Here is a 17,950-nt window from a genome sequence, read left to right on the forward strand (position 1 = left end):
TTTACATTTCCTCCATGGTGATTTGGTGCTACCGCCTGATTTTAACCAATAAAAGTCAATCACGTTTTCTCGGCAAAACCTGTCCTCAATTTGTTACTTGTGTTATTTTTGAGCTTGTTAACAAAATGTGCTGTAAAATTTGTGTATGTATTTTCAGCCGTTAATATATATTTTTAACCGTTTTATCAACTGAAACTAACCTTAGTGTAACTTAATAAGGTACTGAAATTAACATTTTAATTATTTTTCCAACTTTATCCCATTTTAAAAATTGGGGTATAGTGAAGTAGAGAAAATAAGTAACATATTAATGAAAATATAAATAGTACTTTGTTAGAATCTTTTTCCATCTAGCACGTGTATAATGATATAACAATTTTCCTTAATGTATGTTGTGACTTTGCACATCAACCAAAAGCATCATTTACAAAGTTTTTTGCTCCATTCGATGAGTCATTAAATTGATAAAACATTGTCACAGAGTGATAAATACTTCGTATATAATGTTCAGTGATCACACGATTTTGAAAACACTGTAGTATTATGAATTAAACATAAGTATATAACTACAAATTCCCACACACTAGCTCCCTCTATTGTCACATGTGGTGTGGTCGAGGCACTAATGGCTCGGAGGTCAGGCAACAGAGAACTTTACTCTGCAGCTATGACACATTGTTTAAAGAATTGCATATAACTACACTATTCCGCCTGTTGTCACTTTTGTAGTTAAAGTGTACACAAGTTTTCGCTATTAACATTTTATTAGCATATACACGCGCCTTTGCTAAAGATTTAATATTGAATAACGGGAACTAGAATGACATACCCTTTATAATGCTGTACTAAACAATCCTAGAATTTAGTAATTATCTCTAAAAGCTATTGCAATTACCAGATAAATGTAATAATGCAATTGTTTTAGACCCCAAAGTGAGTGAATTAGTTTTTATTTGTACCAATTAAAAACATAACATTTCTATACAAGAGTCCATATTATTTTAATAAATAGCTAAATAAATGGCAGTATAAGGCTACATTTGAGGATCTTTAGTTTTTTAGTAATCTTAGTGGAAAAAATACTTATGAAAAATATTACTTAATATTATTATAATAGAAATCGGAATTAGATTTATTTATATTATGTATTATTTTAGTGTTTATTTAAAAATCCTATTTCAACCCCTTTTGTTATATCATATTAATTGAATATCACTTGGGTGAAATTACTATTTCCTTGGATACTTGGGGATGCTGAAATATAGTTTTTTCTAAGCCATACAACCCTGTTACAGTTCCAATGAGTAAATAACCTATACAAATGTCTTTTATATAGATCTTGAGAAAACGATAATACGTTTGTGTCGTAATAGTTTTATCTATTTAGAACATTTATAAGTTATAAGAGAATTATCGTTTTTCTAGAGATTGAAACCTTTTATTAATTCTTCTAGATGTTCTAACGTATATAATTTATTATTTTTAAATTTAAGACAATGTTATGGTTATTAATGTTAAATCATTGTGAATTAAGTATTTTTAGTATTGATTAATAGTTAAAATAGGAAAAATAATTTAACCACAAAACACGGCATTGAAGAAAATGCGTCACTGAACAGTTTTTTCTCTCTTTGGTAGTCTTACATTTTTTATGATTTCATAAATTTTGAATACCCAATAAAACGGCCTTCAGTGAAATTTTATTAGTCCATTCATCAGTATAAATTAACAAAACCTGTTATACAGTCATGTATTGCAGTAAGAAAACCACAACACTTTAAAACATTTTAAAAATCGTTTTCTATTTTTTTCGTCAAACCCTGAAAAATACGGGATGAGATGTTAAGAATTTTATTCTGAATTTCACCATTCATAAAAATGAAGGCAGTTACTTCAACATTTATTACATGCTTACTACCCTAAATAAAGTTTCCAGGAAAAACTGAAGCACAGGATTATTCTGTAAATATCTCTCTAAGTTTTGGTATATTACATAAGTAGATGCTAGCAGTAAACCATACAAAATATTTGTGAGTTAAGTTAACTCAGGCAAATGTGTTTTAATTTGTAATCAATATATTTTTAACACAATCAACAGCTGGTTCCGTTTTTAACGTAATCAATAGCTAAATTCCCAAACATCTAAAGATCAGTTTCCTGTTTTAAATGTGAGTAGAGCTCCTAAGAAAATTTTCTGTCGGAATTAAAGATAGTCTAGATTGTAATCTCAGCTGAGGCTTGTACTCATTTTTTCAGTACTATACCTCATACTGTACTGACTCATATTTACAAAACTTGTTAAATACCACTTACCTCTGGGGATGGACAGGTAAATGAGATCGGACTCACTCTATTTAAAAAACTTGAAACTGAATTTTACAATCCTTTAAGAAATGATTCAGTTGAAAAATTTTCCTACAAAAGAAAAACGAATTTTTTGGGCATTATAAACATAAAGTTAAAAAAAAATATTTAAAAAATTAATACATCTCTCAAAGCCCTGTGTCTGTTGTCTGATTAACACAAATATGAACAACATAAATTAAATTATACACAATTTAAATGAAAAAGCTGATAATTTTTTGAATGCGGAAATTTTTTAAAATTGCAACATTTAAAACTTCTTTTTTTTACAAATTTTTTCTAATTTTCCTATCGCAACGAAAACAACAACGTCTCCCAGTTTTAAAAACAACACACGACCGCACGACAAACAAATACACTCATTATTAAAAATTTCCATGTTAAATTAAGAAGGAAATAATTTCGTTTCGGTTAAAACGTAAACTATTTACGTGCCCTACAAAACACTTTGACACACACAATTCACTAGGGTTGGTCGAGCTAGTGGATAGTTGATTCATGATTGCAACGCACTCACTTCAATCCAATCTACTGAACACGATATCTTGTGAAGTACTGACTCATGCTCCTGAGAACTCAGATAACAGATCCGTTATCAGGCAGCTATCAGTCCCGGCCGCAGATGATATTCAAGTAAACAGATTATCCAGACACAGCACACAAACTGAACATTAAAACATTAGAAACTTAACCACTTATCAATATAAACCCCTAAAAATCATGTTATTTGTCATTTTCACCCCCTAGTACTATGTATATTTTTTGTTCAGGAGGGTGAGCAGAATACGTTGATAACGTCAAATTCGTGATTTTCCGCCCCAGCCTTTTATCTTATAGCTACCATTATATCATTTAATATGTGAGGGTGAACATAACTATAATTTAACATCCACGCCAAAGTAAAACGTAGCAGAATAATGATCGAGTGAGGACCTGACATATCGTGGTTGCTGAAACGGTAAACTACGCATCAGACTTTCCTTTTAGTTCATTGTGTTTGACTATGATACATCTCTAGTTTATATCTTAATGTGTAGACGTTCTACACAAATATTTTAAATTGTTATTATAGCTCAAAATTAAACCCATTAAATCTGTGTCATGTTATTAGCTAATATTATATACGTACAGTAAAGATCTATAAAATTTTATGTTTATGTTACTACTAGGAAAGCAAAAGAGTAAGAAAACGGAAAAAAGACAAGTAGGAAGTTTAAGGAAAATATTTCAAGGAGTTTTAACCTCCTAGTTTATAGTTTAAAAGTTATCCTCGATACAAGGAAACTCCGAATTTGTGCTTTCCATTATGGTTGCCCTAAATACGTACAGATGCAGCAAGTTACGTTTGGTCATTAGGTTACAAATTTAGATAGATAGATATGTATAGTTAAGGCTGAGAACGACTTTTTGGAGTAAGTGGAGTTCCCAAAGTTAAGAGTATCTTGCTTAACTTATCAAGAGTACTTTCATGTCATTTGACTAGAGGAATCTGGAAAGGAATGCAGCATAAAGGCCGTGACAAATGTTTAGAAACTGTTTCAGATATTGCTTGATTTTTATAGGAAGAACAAAAGTTTTGTAATAATATTAAAGCACATATTTAGACTGTCTATGCTAATCAATGTAAACTAACTCCTTCAATAACGCCCCCAAACTCAAAATATTTTAATTTTTGTTATCTTGGATTTTTTAGTTTTCAAATTTGTGCCTTAAGACCAAGTCATTCTCGCACTAAAAACTAACCTAGCTTAAAATGCAGCCTTTTTCAAGTGGTTTTTTTAAAATTTTCACTTCTTAAATGAAAAGTGTATTACCATTATGTTTATGCGGTATCTAAAAGTTTAAAAACAAAATATAGATCTTACAGGGGATATAGTCTTCTTACCTATCCCTATGTCTGTATATAAATAGTTTGCTTGTTTCTGTTTAAAATTTTAAGCCCTATATGTGGAAGTTTCAATGTACCTAATAATAAAACACGAATTTGGAGATATAATGTTGACTGATCGACATATTTGTCAATTATGTGTTAAAATTGTATGCACACTAAAAGGATAATTAGAAATTATATGAGATGCAGCATACATTAAAAAATAAAATGTTGTGCGTAGTAACAAGACCACAAATCAATGTGGTTAAGTTTATTATTGGTAGCATCTTTCACTCACTGAGCATAAAATACAGTTTTTTAGTAATATATTTTTAATTTACTACAGCTTTATTATTAATAGCCTCTAAAAACACTATTTACCTGAAATCAGAAATGAATTATTTTAAAACATTAAAAAAATTAACATCAGGCTGGGTGTAAAGAATTCAAAGCCAATTTATTTAAAACGAACGACCCATTTTTAAGTACCATAACAAGTTGTAAGTTGTAAAAGTGTAAGCTTAACCATATGCCATAACGTTTTTATTGAGATTGAGATCTTCATTAACCTTAAGAAGATTGTAGATTTTAAATTCTAGATACTAATGCTTTATGTATCATTCACAATGATGAGGTTTCTGAATCTGTTTTAATTGCGTATTTTTACTTTATTTATCATATATTTATAATTTATTATCTCAATTATAATATTAACCAGTGCATTAAATTAGCATATTCCTATTCTAAAACGAACCTTCAGATCGTTTCGACATCAGAAAATAACTACAATCAGGTAAAGTTGTAATCTCATTCTCTCCTCAGGTTCACAGTTTGTGAACGAGTTTAGTCAACATTACTTTCAAGTTAATGACAAATTTTAATCTGATTTTATCATTTAAGTGTTTAAAAACGATAGAAAACATTCAAATTAAATAAAAGCCTCTTAAGTTCAGGATTTATCTTAAATTTCCCGTAATTTGCTAACTTATTTAAGTAACAGTGTTTTAAAATTAAATAGTAATGTTCTATTGCCATTAAATTAAACACTCTCTTATAACGCATTTCTACAAAACGTGCAAATGAGGGCCATCAATATTCGATCCATAACTGGTATTAGCTGACGGGCAGCCTATTACTAAGTGTTGTATATGTAATTTTAGATCTAAAGCTTAGAAATCTCTTAAAATAATTGAATATTTAACGCATTTTCTAGAATTTTCAACAAACATTCATAAAAAATCGTGTACTTTATTCTCTACTAAACTTTATTATTTTTAACTTATTAAAACATATTGTATGATATAAATTAGTAAAACCTCATTAAAAATTACAGGAAATTTCAACATAGAAAGAAACATGTGTATATATTGACTACACATTTGCATATGAGCTAATTTAAGCGTTGTATAGCGTATGTTAATATACCCCTGTATGCTAAGGAAGTTCATACAGGCCAATATAAGTTTTCAGTAACGAATGTTAGTTTTTAATTTGTTATATTAACACACCAATGTTTGTGTTTAAAATGTCACAAAAACGTAATATTGTTTCATAAAACATGTAACATCTTGTTGGAATCAGTCTTTATACATAATAAAAGTCAGCAATATACTATCGACGTTATCAATTTTGTAATATAACGTGTTTGACTACCACGTATCGAATTAAGCTGTATACCATATTTATCATCGTGGTTTGTTTTAAGCCTGGTTTTTCTGCTAAGCATGTCACTCGAGGGGCTGAAGAAGTTTAATTTCTTACTGGTTGTCTATCTGTATGTAAGTCCGCAATAAATTTTGAAAATGAATTGACCAATAAACTTTTCAATATAACATGCAAATAATATTCTACATAACCTGAGTCAGATTTTATTTTGGTGCATGTCGATCCATAGGACTCAGCTGAGCAATAGTGAACAGTTTTATATAAAATATTAGAGAAAAATAATGTTAACAACGACACAATCGTAAAATAAATCGAATCTTAAGCAATAGATAAACACAATAATGTGAAATTTAACACATAAAAATATAAACACATATAGACAAAAATTTCCGCACCAGCCATTGCCGGTGTTTATTTTTTGTTGGCGCGAAGACCTTGTTCATTCAAGGTTCTTCTGATGGTCCTGGGCGAAACATTAGTGCCGTAATCTCTTAACTGGACACTAAGAACCTTGCTGGTCATTTTTCTATTGACTAGTGTCATGTTTTTCAAATTTCTGGCCATCCTTGGACTTAACTCTTTCTTCCGGCCACATTTTCCGATACGGCTGGATTTATAAATACCATTGATATCAAGTGTTTTCTTGATCCTACTAACTGACTTTTGTTGAAATATTTAGTCTGTGTGCTATTTTAGTTTGTGTGTAATGATGTTCTTCCAAAAAGAAACTTGGCCACAGCACATTTCCTTGGTGAAAGGTCCACCATTTTACCCATTTCCTGATAATTTTATTAAATAGCCAATAAGGAAGTAAAAAAGTGGTTTCATACACTCACAAAATGACTTTTAAACTTACTTTAATAATAACAGAACACACTAATAGAAAGATCTACTGAACCTAAAACATGTTAACCATATGAAAAATTAGCTGTACCCTGATTTGAGGTAATGCAGCTGGTAGATTTGTAAAAGCAGATGATAAACAAAAACAGACAGTGTTGCCATCCGCCAACATAAAAATTACCAAATTTTCTGCTCATACTATTCTAAAGTAACACACGAATGAGGGTATATACTTTAACATATACCAACATGAAACTAAATATTTTATTTGTAAAAAGTTTAGAAGAAAACACAAAAAAATATGCTTTAGTCTAATAATTAGGCCAGCACTGTATATAACAACCAGACTGCAGCATTTGACGCCTTTATCGGTTTTCCAATTGAATGTACTTTATAACCATCAATAAAAACGCCACAATAAACTGTTTATTGTAGTAGTTTATGGCGTACATTTGTAGATTATCTGTAAATTTGCATGTAATTTCAATGATTTGATTGTTTCTGGAACAGCCCGCAGTGACTTCAGTGGTCAATATAGTATTTAATATTGCAGTTATCGATCGCTCAGTACGTTTAGTATAAAACAGATACTATTTTTTTAATATAGTAAAGAATACTAAATACTTTCTCATGAGGTACAAAATTATGTTATATTTTAGTTTTAGTAAATCTTACAGTAATGGGGATCTATTCTTAGAATGATCTTTTAAGTTATTAATAATAATATTATAAAACCAACGTTACGTATAAAAAATATACCTAATACAGTAACATTATCTGCAGATAGAAATTTCTCAAAAAATTGTGTTAACTGTATTGATATTAACAGGCATAATCGTTGAATTTCATTACTTTTCTAAAAATTAATTAATTGAACTATTTTTACTTTAAAACTATTTAGTTTTTAAAAGTATTTCCATGTCAGGTTTAAAAATTCCGAATATCGGATAACATTTGCCACTTCAATATTAGGACGTGCTTCTATAAAACATATCTGTAATCAATCCTTTTAGTATATTTTTGTGCTATGTGTTTATTCACTAGTATCTTCATGTAAAATAAAAAATTTGATAATTAGAAATACACAAATACATTGTATCGAAAAAAATAAAGACTGGATTTTAGGAACTTTATAAAGAAAACTGCTGCTGTTGGATATTGATCTTTTTTGATCTTGAAATAAAACAGAGGTATCGGTAGAGGATTGTTGTAATCAGGACATCTAAACAACATCCAATTAGCACTACTTATTAGTCAATAGTCATAAAGTCGTCTGTATAGTTACGTTCAATCTGATAGAGCTTTTTTTTAATTTAAACATATTCTATCATCCGCTCAGTTGTATCTTCCAGATGTTCAACATAATAAAACGCTGGTTACACATTGGCGATAAGTATATAATGTTTATTAACTTTTATCATCTATTTCCTTGGGTTTGTCTGAATCCAGTTTTTAAGTATCAATCTGGAGAAAACAAAATTAACTGTAGTGACTGTGAAAGCCTGATTATTGGGCAAACTGGAAGAAATTTTAATAAAAGGTTTAAAGAACACATACAAGCTTTTAAAAACAAATAACATGTCTACAATAAAATCAAATTTCGCTGAACACTTATTGGAGACTGACCATAACTACACAAATATTAAAAAAGAACATGGAAATTTTAGATATCAAAAGGAAAGGAGAGAACTTAACATAACACCACCAAACGAAAAAAGACGGACGAAGTGAAAAGAAACGAAAATAAAAAAAAAAAAGAAAAAAACTAGAAATTGCAAGAATGGAGAAGGAAAAGGCTAACACGGAAACAAAGCGCCCGCAACACACCGCATAAAATAACGACCAGGATGAAATAGAAACCCAAAGAAAGAAATAGAAGGAAAGAAAATGCCCAGAATTTACATATTTATTCTAAATTATAATAAAGAATTCGTCAAATAACATTTTAATATAGTTAATCTGAAAATAAGAACAAATCCAATTTTTTTAAAAAATTAAAATATTAAATAACAATATTACTAGTATTTAATAAGAAATACATTACAAACTGCGTCATTTAAATTTTAAAACCATATGTTTAAACGGTCCACAGTGTGTTATATCTTAATTGTTTATTATTTATTATAGAGGTTTAATGTACACTGATGATGGTTAAAAACCGAAAACAAGACACGTGTCTCGTAAATAAAAAGTTTTAAAATTAAAGGGGTTTTAGTTATTTAAAATTACATTAATATAGTAATATATATATATGATGACTTCCCGTCCATGCAAAAAACCCACTTTCTTAATCACCATTTTATGTACTCAAACTTCTTAAGTTTATGCTTATCATTAATTTACTAATGGGTTTTTAAATTCATCCCCCATGTTATCATCAACAATAAAAATGTGTTATAGATATTTCTTGTGGTATAATATTATAATCCATTACAAGAATAAAATTATACATATAGGGAAACTAAACTTAGGAAAATACTGGGAAAACCATGCGGGTGGCAACTGTTTTGGTGTGAATCTCCTTTAGCTTGCTAAAAACTTTTTACACTCTCATTAACCAGCTAATTTAATTTATTTAAAGTTTACTAATAGAATACTTTATGGATTGGTTGTACTTTTTGAATAATTTTATTACTAAAAAACTTATACTATTAATCAGATAATAACAATTTTAGGACATATGTTATATTACATGGTAGTGTGACAGTTATTATAATTTCAAATGCACGTTATATTACATTTTTTGATATTTATGTGAATTTTCTTTTTTAGGTATAAATGGATTACACATAACAAAACTGAAAATAATAGTGTTAATTTTTTTAAAAAAATTATTAAATCCTTAAATTTTTTAGTTTTATTTGATTAAAATTAAAAAATTATAAAAAAATTAAAAATAAAATTTTATAAAAATAATTTAGAAATTTAAAAAAATTTTAAAAAAAAATTCAATTGGAATTTTTTTGTAATGGGGCATTAATTTTATGTAAATTAAAAATAAATTTTAGAACTTAATTGAAAATTTTTTTTTCCATAAAATTTAACTTTTTATTGTGTTTTGGGGATTTTTAAAAGATCATTTTTTAATTTGAAAAAAAAAATTTCAAATTTTGCAAAATTTTAAATCTAAATTTTTTGGTTTCCAATTTTTAAATATTAATTCCTTTGAAAACTTTTTTTGCATTATAAAAATCCAAAAAAAAATTAAATGTCCCATTAATTTTTCCCAAAAACTTAAAAAAAGGTCTAAGCCAAAAATTTCATTTAAATTATAAAATCAAAATTAAGGGGAATCCTCAAATCGGCCCGGAAATTCTTTTGTTTCAAAGAGGCAATGGGAAAAAGGGGTTTAAACCCCCCCAATCAGGTTAGACATCAAAACCCCCAAAACCCCCCGGGGCGTTTAAAGGTTGACTAGGCCCTCCCGAAAAAATTAAAAAAACTTTAAAGGAAAAATTCCAAAATTTTTAAAAAATTCCCCAAATTTTTAAATTTTTTTAGAATTTCCCCCCAAAAAAAAGGGAAAAAAATTAAGTAAATTTCCAAACCCGGGGGGCACCGGGGCGAAAAACCCCCCCTTTTCCCCTCCCCCGGGGGGGCCCCGGGCCCTTAATGGAACGCAATTAATTATTAATGTCAATTGAAAAATTTAAAATAATCAAAGTCCCACCTTTGAAATTGGTCAAAGTTGTTTTCAGTATTCAAAATAAAGATTTATATCTGTAACAATTTGATTAGTGTAATGAGAAACTGATTTTCTCGCAAGAACATGAGTGCTATCATATAAATATAATTATTGACATACTCACAGCATTCTTTTTGCCCACCTAATTGTGCAATACAGGTAATATTCATACGTCCCAAAACAAGCTTAACGTGGGGCTTCAAACACCACCTTGATTAGTAAAGATGATATAATTGCCACTGAAAGCGGACATTCTTTTAGTGCACTTAATATGAAATAATACCAATATAATACAATACAGGGATATTGAAATGTCAAACACACTAATTTTTGGCTTCCAGAACACATATCTGTAAGGATCTGTAAGTGACATAATGCCATCAAAATTTAACATAAATATTACCTTTTATAGAAATTCTAAAAAGTTCTAAAGTGTAATCTTTTTCCTCAGATTAATGGCATACTCATGAAAAATTCTTTGATGGTTTTTCGGTCGCGGCTGCGGTCGGGGCGTTTCGTCGCCCGCGTCGTCGACGCGCGTCCGTTTCGCGGTTCGCGGGCGCGCGCGTTCGCGCGCGGCGATCGTCGTCGGTCGGCGTCGCGCCGCGCGCGCGGCGCGGGCGCGCGTCGCGTCGCGGCGCGGGCGGCGCGCGCGGCGCGTCGGCGACGGCGCGGGGGCGTCGCGCGTCGGCGCGGCGCGCGTGGCGGCGCGTCGGGAGCGCGTCGGCCGGCGCGCGCGGCGCGCGCGGGCGCGCGCGCGGCGGCGCGCGGCGTCGGCGCGCGGTCGGCGTCGCGGCGGCGTCCGCGCGCGCGGCGCGCGCGCGGCGCGCCGCGCGCGTCGCGGTCGCGCGCGGGCGCGGCGCGCGCGGGCGGCGGCGCGTCGCGCGCGCGGCGCGCGCGCGGGCGCGGCGCGCGCGGGCCGCGCGGGTCGCGCGCGCGCGCGCGCGCGGCGGCGCGCGGCGCGGGTCGCGCCCGCGCGCGCGCGCGCGCGCGGCGCGGGGCGCGCCGCGCGGGGGGCGCGCGCGCGTCGGGCGCGCGGGCGCGCGCGGCCGCGCGCGTCGGCGGCGCGCGCGCGGCGCGCGCGCGGGCGCGCGGCGCGCGTCGCGCGGCGGCGCGCGCGCGCGGCGCGCGGGGGCGCGCGCCGCGGGCGCGGCGCGCGCGGGCGGCGCGCGCGCGCCGGGGGCGCGCGCGCGGGGGCGCGCGGGCGCGCGGCGCGCGCGCGCGCGGCGCGTCGCGGCGCGCGGCGCCGCGGCGGCGGGCGGCGCGCGCGCGGCGCGGCGCGCGTCGGCGCGGCGGCGCGCGGGTCGCGGCGCGCGGCGGCGGCGCGTCGCGGCGCGTCGCGCGCGCGGCGCGGCGCGCGCGCGCGCGTCGCGCGCGGCGTCGCGGCGCGCGGCGCGCGCGGCGTCGCGCGCGGCGCGCGCCGGCGCGCGCGCGGCGCGCGGCGGCGGCGGTCGCGCGCGCGCGGCGGCGCGGCGCGCGCGCGGCGGTCGCGCGGCGCGGCGCGGCGTCGCGGCGCGCGCGCGCGCGCGCGGCGCGCGGCGCGCGTCGCGCGGCGCGGCGCGTCGCGCGCGCGCGCGGCGCGCGGCCGGGTCGCGCGCGCGGTCGCGCGCGGCGCGCGCGCGCGTCGCGGGTCGTCGCGCGCGCGCGGCGCGCGCGCGGTCGCGGCGCGCGCGCGCGGGCGCGCGCGGCGCGGCCGCGGCGGCGGCGCGGGCGCGCGCGCGGCGCGGCGGCGCGCGCGCGCGGGCGCGCGGCGGCGGCGCGCGCGTCGGCGCGCGGCGGCGCGGCGCGCGGCGCGGCGTCGCGCGCGCGCGTCGCGCGCGCGGCGCGCGCGGGTCGCGCGCGGCGCGCGCGGCGGCGCGCGGCGTCGCGCGGTCGGGCGGCGGGGCGGCGCGCGCGGCCGCGGCGCGCGGCGCGCGCGGCGCGCCGCGCCGCGCGGCGCGGCGCGGCGGCGCGCGCGCGCGCGGTCGCGGCGGCGCGGCGTCGCGCGGCGCGCGCGCGCGGCGGTCGGTCGGCGCGCGTCGGCGCGCGCGTCGGCGCGCGGCGCGCGCCGGCGCGTCGCGGCGCGCGGCGGTCGCGGCGCGGCGCGCGTCGCGGCGCGCGCGGCCGCGCCGGCCGGCGGCGGCGCGCGGGGGGCGCGGCGCGGCGGGGCGCGGCCGGCGCGCGGCCGCGCGGCGTCGCGCGGCGCCGCGCGGGGCGCGGCGCGCCGCGCCGGGCGGGTCGCGGGCCGGGCGGCGCGGCGCGTCGGCGCGCGCCGGCCGCGCGCGCGGGTCGCCGCGGGTCGCGGCGCGGCGCGGCGCGGCGGCGGCGCGCGCGCGTCGCGCGCGCGGCGCGCGCGCGTCGCGCGCGCGCGCGTCGCGCGCGCGGCGGCCGGCGCGCCGCGCGTCGGCGTCGCGCGCGCGCGCGGCGCGCGCGCGGTCGCGGCGTCGGCGCGCGGCGCGCGGCGTCGGCGCGCGCGCGCGCGGCGCGCGTCGGCGCGCGCGCGCGGCCGCGTCGCGCGCGGCGGCGCGCGGCGCGCGGCGGGCCGCGCGCGCGCGCGTCGCGCGCGCGCGCGCGGCGCGCGCGCGCGGCGCGGCGCGCGCGCGCGCGGCGCGCGCGCGCGCGGCGCCGCGCGCGGGGCGCGCGCGCGCGCGCGTCGGCGCGCGCCGCGTCGGCGCGCGCGGCGGCGCGCGGCGCGGCGCGTCGCGGCGGCGCGCGCGCGCGGCCGCGGCGCCGCGGGCGCGTCGCGCGCGCGCGGCCGCGCGGCGGCGCGCGCGCGCGCGCGCGTCGCGGCGGCCGCGCGCGTCGGCGCGGGCGCGCGGGGCGGCGGCGGGGGGCGGCGGGCGGCCGCGCGGCGGGGCGCGCGCGGCGGGGGCGGGGCGGCGTCGCGGGCGCGTCGGCGCGGGCGGCGGGCGCGGCGCGGGCGCGCCGCGCGCCGCGCCGCGCGCGGGCGCGGCGGCGCCGGCGCGGCGCGCGCGCGCGCGGGCGGCGGCGCGCGCGCGCGCGCGGCGGCGCGCGGCGGCGCGGCGTCGGCGCGCGCGCGGGGGCGGCGCGGGGGCCGCGCGGCGCGCGGGGGCGGCCGCGCGCGGGGGCGCGGGCCGCGGGCGGGGCGCGCGCGCGGCGGGCGGCGCGGCGCGCGCGTCGGGCGGGCGCGGCGCGCGGGCGCGGCGCGGCGCGGGCGGCGCGGGCGCGGGGCGGCGGCGCGCGGCGCGCGCGGCGGGGCGGTGCGCGCGCGCCGCGCGGCGCGCGCGCGCGGCGCGTCGCCGCGCGCGCGCGGCGGGCGGGGCGGCGCGCGCGGCGCGCGGCGGCGGGCGGCGCGCGGCGGCCGGGGCGCGCGGGGCGCGCGGGCCGGGCGGCGCGCGCGCGCGGCGGGGGCGGCGGCGGCGGCGGGGCGGGGGCGCGCGGCGCGCGGCGCGGCGGGCGCGTCGGCGGCGGTCGGCCGCGCGCGGCGCGCGCGGCGGCGCGGCGCGCGGCGGCGGTCGCGCGGCGCGGCGGCGGCGCGGCGCGCGGCGGCGGGCGCGCGGCGCGGGGGTCGGCGCGGCGCGCGGCGCGCGGCGCGGCGGCGGCGGGCGCGCGGGGCGCGCGCGGGCGGCGGGGCCGCGCGCGGGCGCGGGCGGGCGGGGGGGGGGGGGGGGGGGGGGGGGGGGGGGGGGGGGGGGGGGGGGGGGGGGGGGGGGGGGGGGGGGGGGGGGGGGGGGGGGGGGGGGGGGGGGGGGGGGGGGGGGGGGGGGGGGGGGGGGGGGGGGGGGGGGGGGGGGGGGGGGGGGGGGGGGGGGGGGGGGGGGGGGGGGGGGGGGGGGGGGGGGGGGGGGGGGGGGGGGGGGGGGGGGGGGGGGGGGGGGGGGGGGGGGGGGGGGGGGGGGGGGGGGGGGGGGGGGGGGGGGGGGGGGGGGGGGGGGGGGGGGGGGGGGGGGGGGGGGGGGGGGGGGGGGGGGGGGGCGGGGGGGGGGGGGGGGGGGGGGGGGGGGGGGGGGGGGGGGGGGGGGGGGGGGGGGGGGGGGGGGGGGGGGGGGGGGGGGGGGGGGGGGGGGGGGGGGGGGGGGGGGGGGGGGGGGGGGGGGGGGGGGGGGGGGGGGGGGGGGGGGGGGGGGGGGGGGGGGGGGGGGGGGGGGGGGGGGGGGGGGGGGGGGGGCGGGGGGGGGGGGGGGGGGGGGGGGGGGGGGGGGGGGGGGGGGGGGGGGGGGGGGGGGGGGGGGGGGGGGGGGGGGGGGGGGGGGGGGGGGGGGGGGGGGGGGGGGGGGGGGGGGGGGGGGGGGGGGGGGGGGGGGGGGGGGGGGGGGGGGGGGGGGGGGGGGGGGGGGGGGGGGGGGGGGGGGGGGGGGGGGGGGGGGGGGGGGGGGGGGGGGGGGGGGGGGGGGGGGGGGGGGGGGGGGGGGGGGGGGGGGGGGGGGGGGGGGGGGGGGGGGGGGGGGGGGGGGGGGGGGGGGGGGGGGGGGGGCGGGGGGGGGGGGGGGGGGGGGGGGGGGGGGGGGGGGGGGGGGGGGGGGGGGGGGGGGGGGGGGGGGGGGGGGGGGGGGGGGGGGGGGGGGGGGGGGGGGGGGGGGGGGGGGGGGGGGGGGGGGGGGGGGGGGGGGGGGGGGGGGGGGGGGGGGGGGGGGGGGGGGGGGGGGGGGGGGGGGGGGGGGGGGGGGGGGGGGGGGGGGGGGGGGGGGGGGGGGGGGGGGGGGGGGGGGGGGGGGGGGGGGGGGGGGGGGGGGGGGGGGGGGGGGGGGGGGGGGGGGGGGGGGGGGGGGGGGGGGGGGGGGGGGGGGGGGGGGGGGGGGGGGGGGGGGGGGGGGGGGGGGGGGCGGGGGGGGGGGGGGGGGGGGGGGGGGGGGGGGGGGGGGGGGGGGGGGGGGGGGGGGGGGGGGGGGGGGGGGGGGGGGGGGGGGGGGGGGGGGGGGGGGGGGGGGGGGGGGGGGGGGGGGGGGGGGGGGGGGGGGGGGGGGGGGGGGGGGGGGGGGGGGGGGGGGGGGGGGGGGGGGGGGGGGGGGGGGGGGGGGGGGGGGGGGGGGGGGGGGGGGGGGGGGGGGGGGGGGGGGGGGGGGCGGGGGGGGGGGGGGGGGGGGGGGGGGGGGGGGGGGGGGGGGGGGGGGGGGGGGGGGGGGGGGGGGGGGGGGGGGGGGGGGGGGGGGGGGGGGGGGGGGGGGGGGGGGGGGGGGGGGGGGGGGGGGGGGGGGGGGGGGGGGGGGGGGGGGGGGGGGGGGGGGGGGGGGGGGGGGGGGGGGGGGGGGGGGGGGGGGGGGGGGGGGGGGGGGGGGGGGGGGGGGGGGGGGGGGGGGGGGGGGGGGGGGGGGGGGGGGGGGGGGGGGGGGGGGGGGGGGGGGGGGGGGGGGGGGGGGGGGGGGGGGGGGGGGGGGGGGGGGGGGGGGGGGGGGGGGGGGGGGGGGGGGGGGGGGGGGGGGGGGGGGGGGGGGGGGGGGGGGGGGGGGGGGGGGGGGCGGGGGGGGGGGGGGGGGGGGGGGGGGGGGGGGGGGGGGGGGGGGGGGGGGGGGGGGGGGGGGGGGGGGGGGGGGGGGGGGGGGGGGGGGGGGGGGGGGGGGGGGGGGGGGGGGGGCGGGGGGGGGGGGGGGGGGGGGGGGGGGGGGGGGGGGGGGGGGGGGGGGGGGGGGGGGGGGGGGGGGGGGGGGGGGGGGGGGGGGGGGGGGGGGGGGGGGGGGGGGGGGGGGGGGGGGGGGGGGGGGGGGGGGGGGGGGGGGGGGGGGGGGGGGGGGGGGGGGGGGCGGGGGGGGGGGGGGGGGGGGGGGGGGGGGGGGGGGGGGGGGGGGGGGGGGGGGGGGGGGGGGGGGGGGGGGGGGGGGGGGGGGGGGGGGGGGGGGGGGGGGGGGGGGGGGGGGGGGGGGGGGGGGGGGGGGGGGGGGGGGGGGGGGGGGGGGGGGGGGGGGGGGGGGGGGGGGGGGGGGGGGGGGGGGGGGGGGGGGGGGGGGGGGGGGGGGGGGGGGGGGGGGGGGGGGGGGGGGGGGGGGGGGGGGGGGGGGGGGGGGGGGGGGGGGGGGGGGGGGGGGGGGGGGGGGGGGGGGGGGGGGGGGGGGGGGGGGGGGGGGGGGGGGGGGGGGGGGGGGGGGGGGGGGGGGGGGGGGGGGGGGGGGGGGGGGGGGGGGGGGGGGGGGGGGGGGGGGGGGGGGGGGGGGGGGGGGGGGGGGGGGGGGGGGGGGGGGGGGGGGGGGGGGGGGGGGGGGGGGGGGGGGGGGGGGGGGGGGGGGGGGGGGGGGGGGGGGGGGGGGGGGGGGGGGGGGGGGGGGGGGGGGGGGGGGGGGGGGGGGGGGGGGGGGGGGGGGGGGGGGCGGGGGGGGGGGGGGGGGGGGGGGGGGGGGGGGGGGGGGGGGGGGGGGGGGGGGGGGGGGGGGGGGGGGGGGGGGGGGGGGGGGGGGGGGGGGGGGGGGGGGGGGGGGGGGGGGGGGGGGGGGGGGGGGGGGGGGGGGGGGGGGGGGGGGGGGGGGGGGGGGGGGGGGGGGGGGGGGGGGGGGGGGGGGGGGGGGGGGGGGGGGGGGGGGGGGGGGGGGCGGGGGGGGGGGGGGGGGGGGGGGGGGGGGGGGGGGGGGGGGGGGGGGGGGGGGGGGGGGGGGGGGGGGGGGGGGGGGGGGGGGGGGGGGGGGGGGGGGGGGGGGGGGGGGGGGGGGGGGGGGGGGGGGGGGGGGGGGGGGGGGGGGGGGGGGGGGGGGGGGGGGGGGGGGGGGGGGGGGGGGGGGGGGGGGGGGGGGGGGGGGGGGGGGGGGGGGGGGGGGGGGGGGGGGGGGGGGGGGGGGGGGGGGGGGGGGGGGGGGGGGGGGGGGGGGGGGGGGGGGGGGGGGGGGGGGGGGGGGGGGGGGGGGGGGGGGGGGGGGGGGGGGGGGGGGGGGGGGGGGGGGGGGGGGGGGGGCGGGGGGGGGGGGGGGGGGGGGGGGGGGGGGGGGGGGGGGGGGGGGGGGGGGGGGGGGGGGGGGGGGGGGGGGGGGGGGGGGGGGGGGGGGGGGGGGGGGGGGGGGGGGGGGGGGGGGGGGCGGGGGGGGGGGGGGGGGGGGGGGGGGGGGGGGGGGGGGGGGGGGGGGGGGGGGGGGGGGGGGGGGGGGGGGGGGGCGGGGGGGGGGCGCGCGGCGGCGGGCGGGGGGGGCGGGGGGGGGGGGGGGGCGGGGGGGGGGGGGGGGGGGGGGGGGGGGGGGGGGGGGGGGGGGGGGGGGGGGGGGGGGGGGGGGGGGCGGGGGGGGGGGGGGGGCGGGGGGGGGGGCGGGGGGGGGGGGGGGGGGGGGGGGGGGGGGGGGGGGGCGGGGGGGGGGGGGGGGGGGGGGGCGGGGGGGGGCGCGGGCGGGCGGGGGGGGGCGCGGGGGGGGGGCGCGGGGGGCGGGGCGCGCGGGGGGGGGGGGGGGGGGGGGGGGGCGCGCGGGTGGGGGGGGGGGGGGGGGGGGGGGGGGGGGGCGCGGGGGGGGGGGGGGGGGGGGGGGGGGGGGGGCGGGGGGGCGCGCGGGCGGGGGCGGGCGGCGGGGCGGCGGGCGGCGGCGCGGGCGTCGCGCGGGCGGCGCGGGCGGGCGGCGGGGCGCGCGGCGGGGGTCGGGGTCGCGCGGCGGCGGGCGCGGCGGCGCGCGGGGCGGGCG

General features: G+C 56.1%; 1 protein-coding gene across 1 annotated transcript; it reads right to left on the reverse strand.

Moving 5' to 3' along the window:
- Positions 1-11,347: 11,347 nt before the first annotated feature.
- On the reverse strand, positions 11,348-12,466 carry LOC124371467 (the record flags this gene model as incomplete). The annotated part of the gene is made up of 2 exons (XM_046829799.1): positions 11,348-11,415; positions 12,390-12,466. Coding segments are annotated over 2 exons (145 nt in total), but the record flags the coding sequence as incomplete, so codon positions are not given.
- Between the last annotated feature and the right edge of the window lie 5,484 nt (positions 12,467-17,950).

This window comes from Homalodisca vitripennis, unplaced genomic scaffold, assembly GCF_021130785.1.
Source record: "Homalodisca vitripennis isolate AUS2020 unplaced genomic scaffold, UT_GWSS_2.1 ScUCBcl_1421;HRSCAF=5019, whole genome shotgun sequence".
Classification (NCBI taxonomy): Eukaryota; Metazoa; Arthropoda; class Insecta; order Hemiptera; family Cicadellidae; genus Homalodisca; species Homalodisca vitripennis.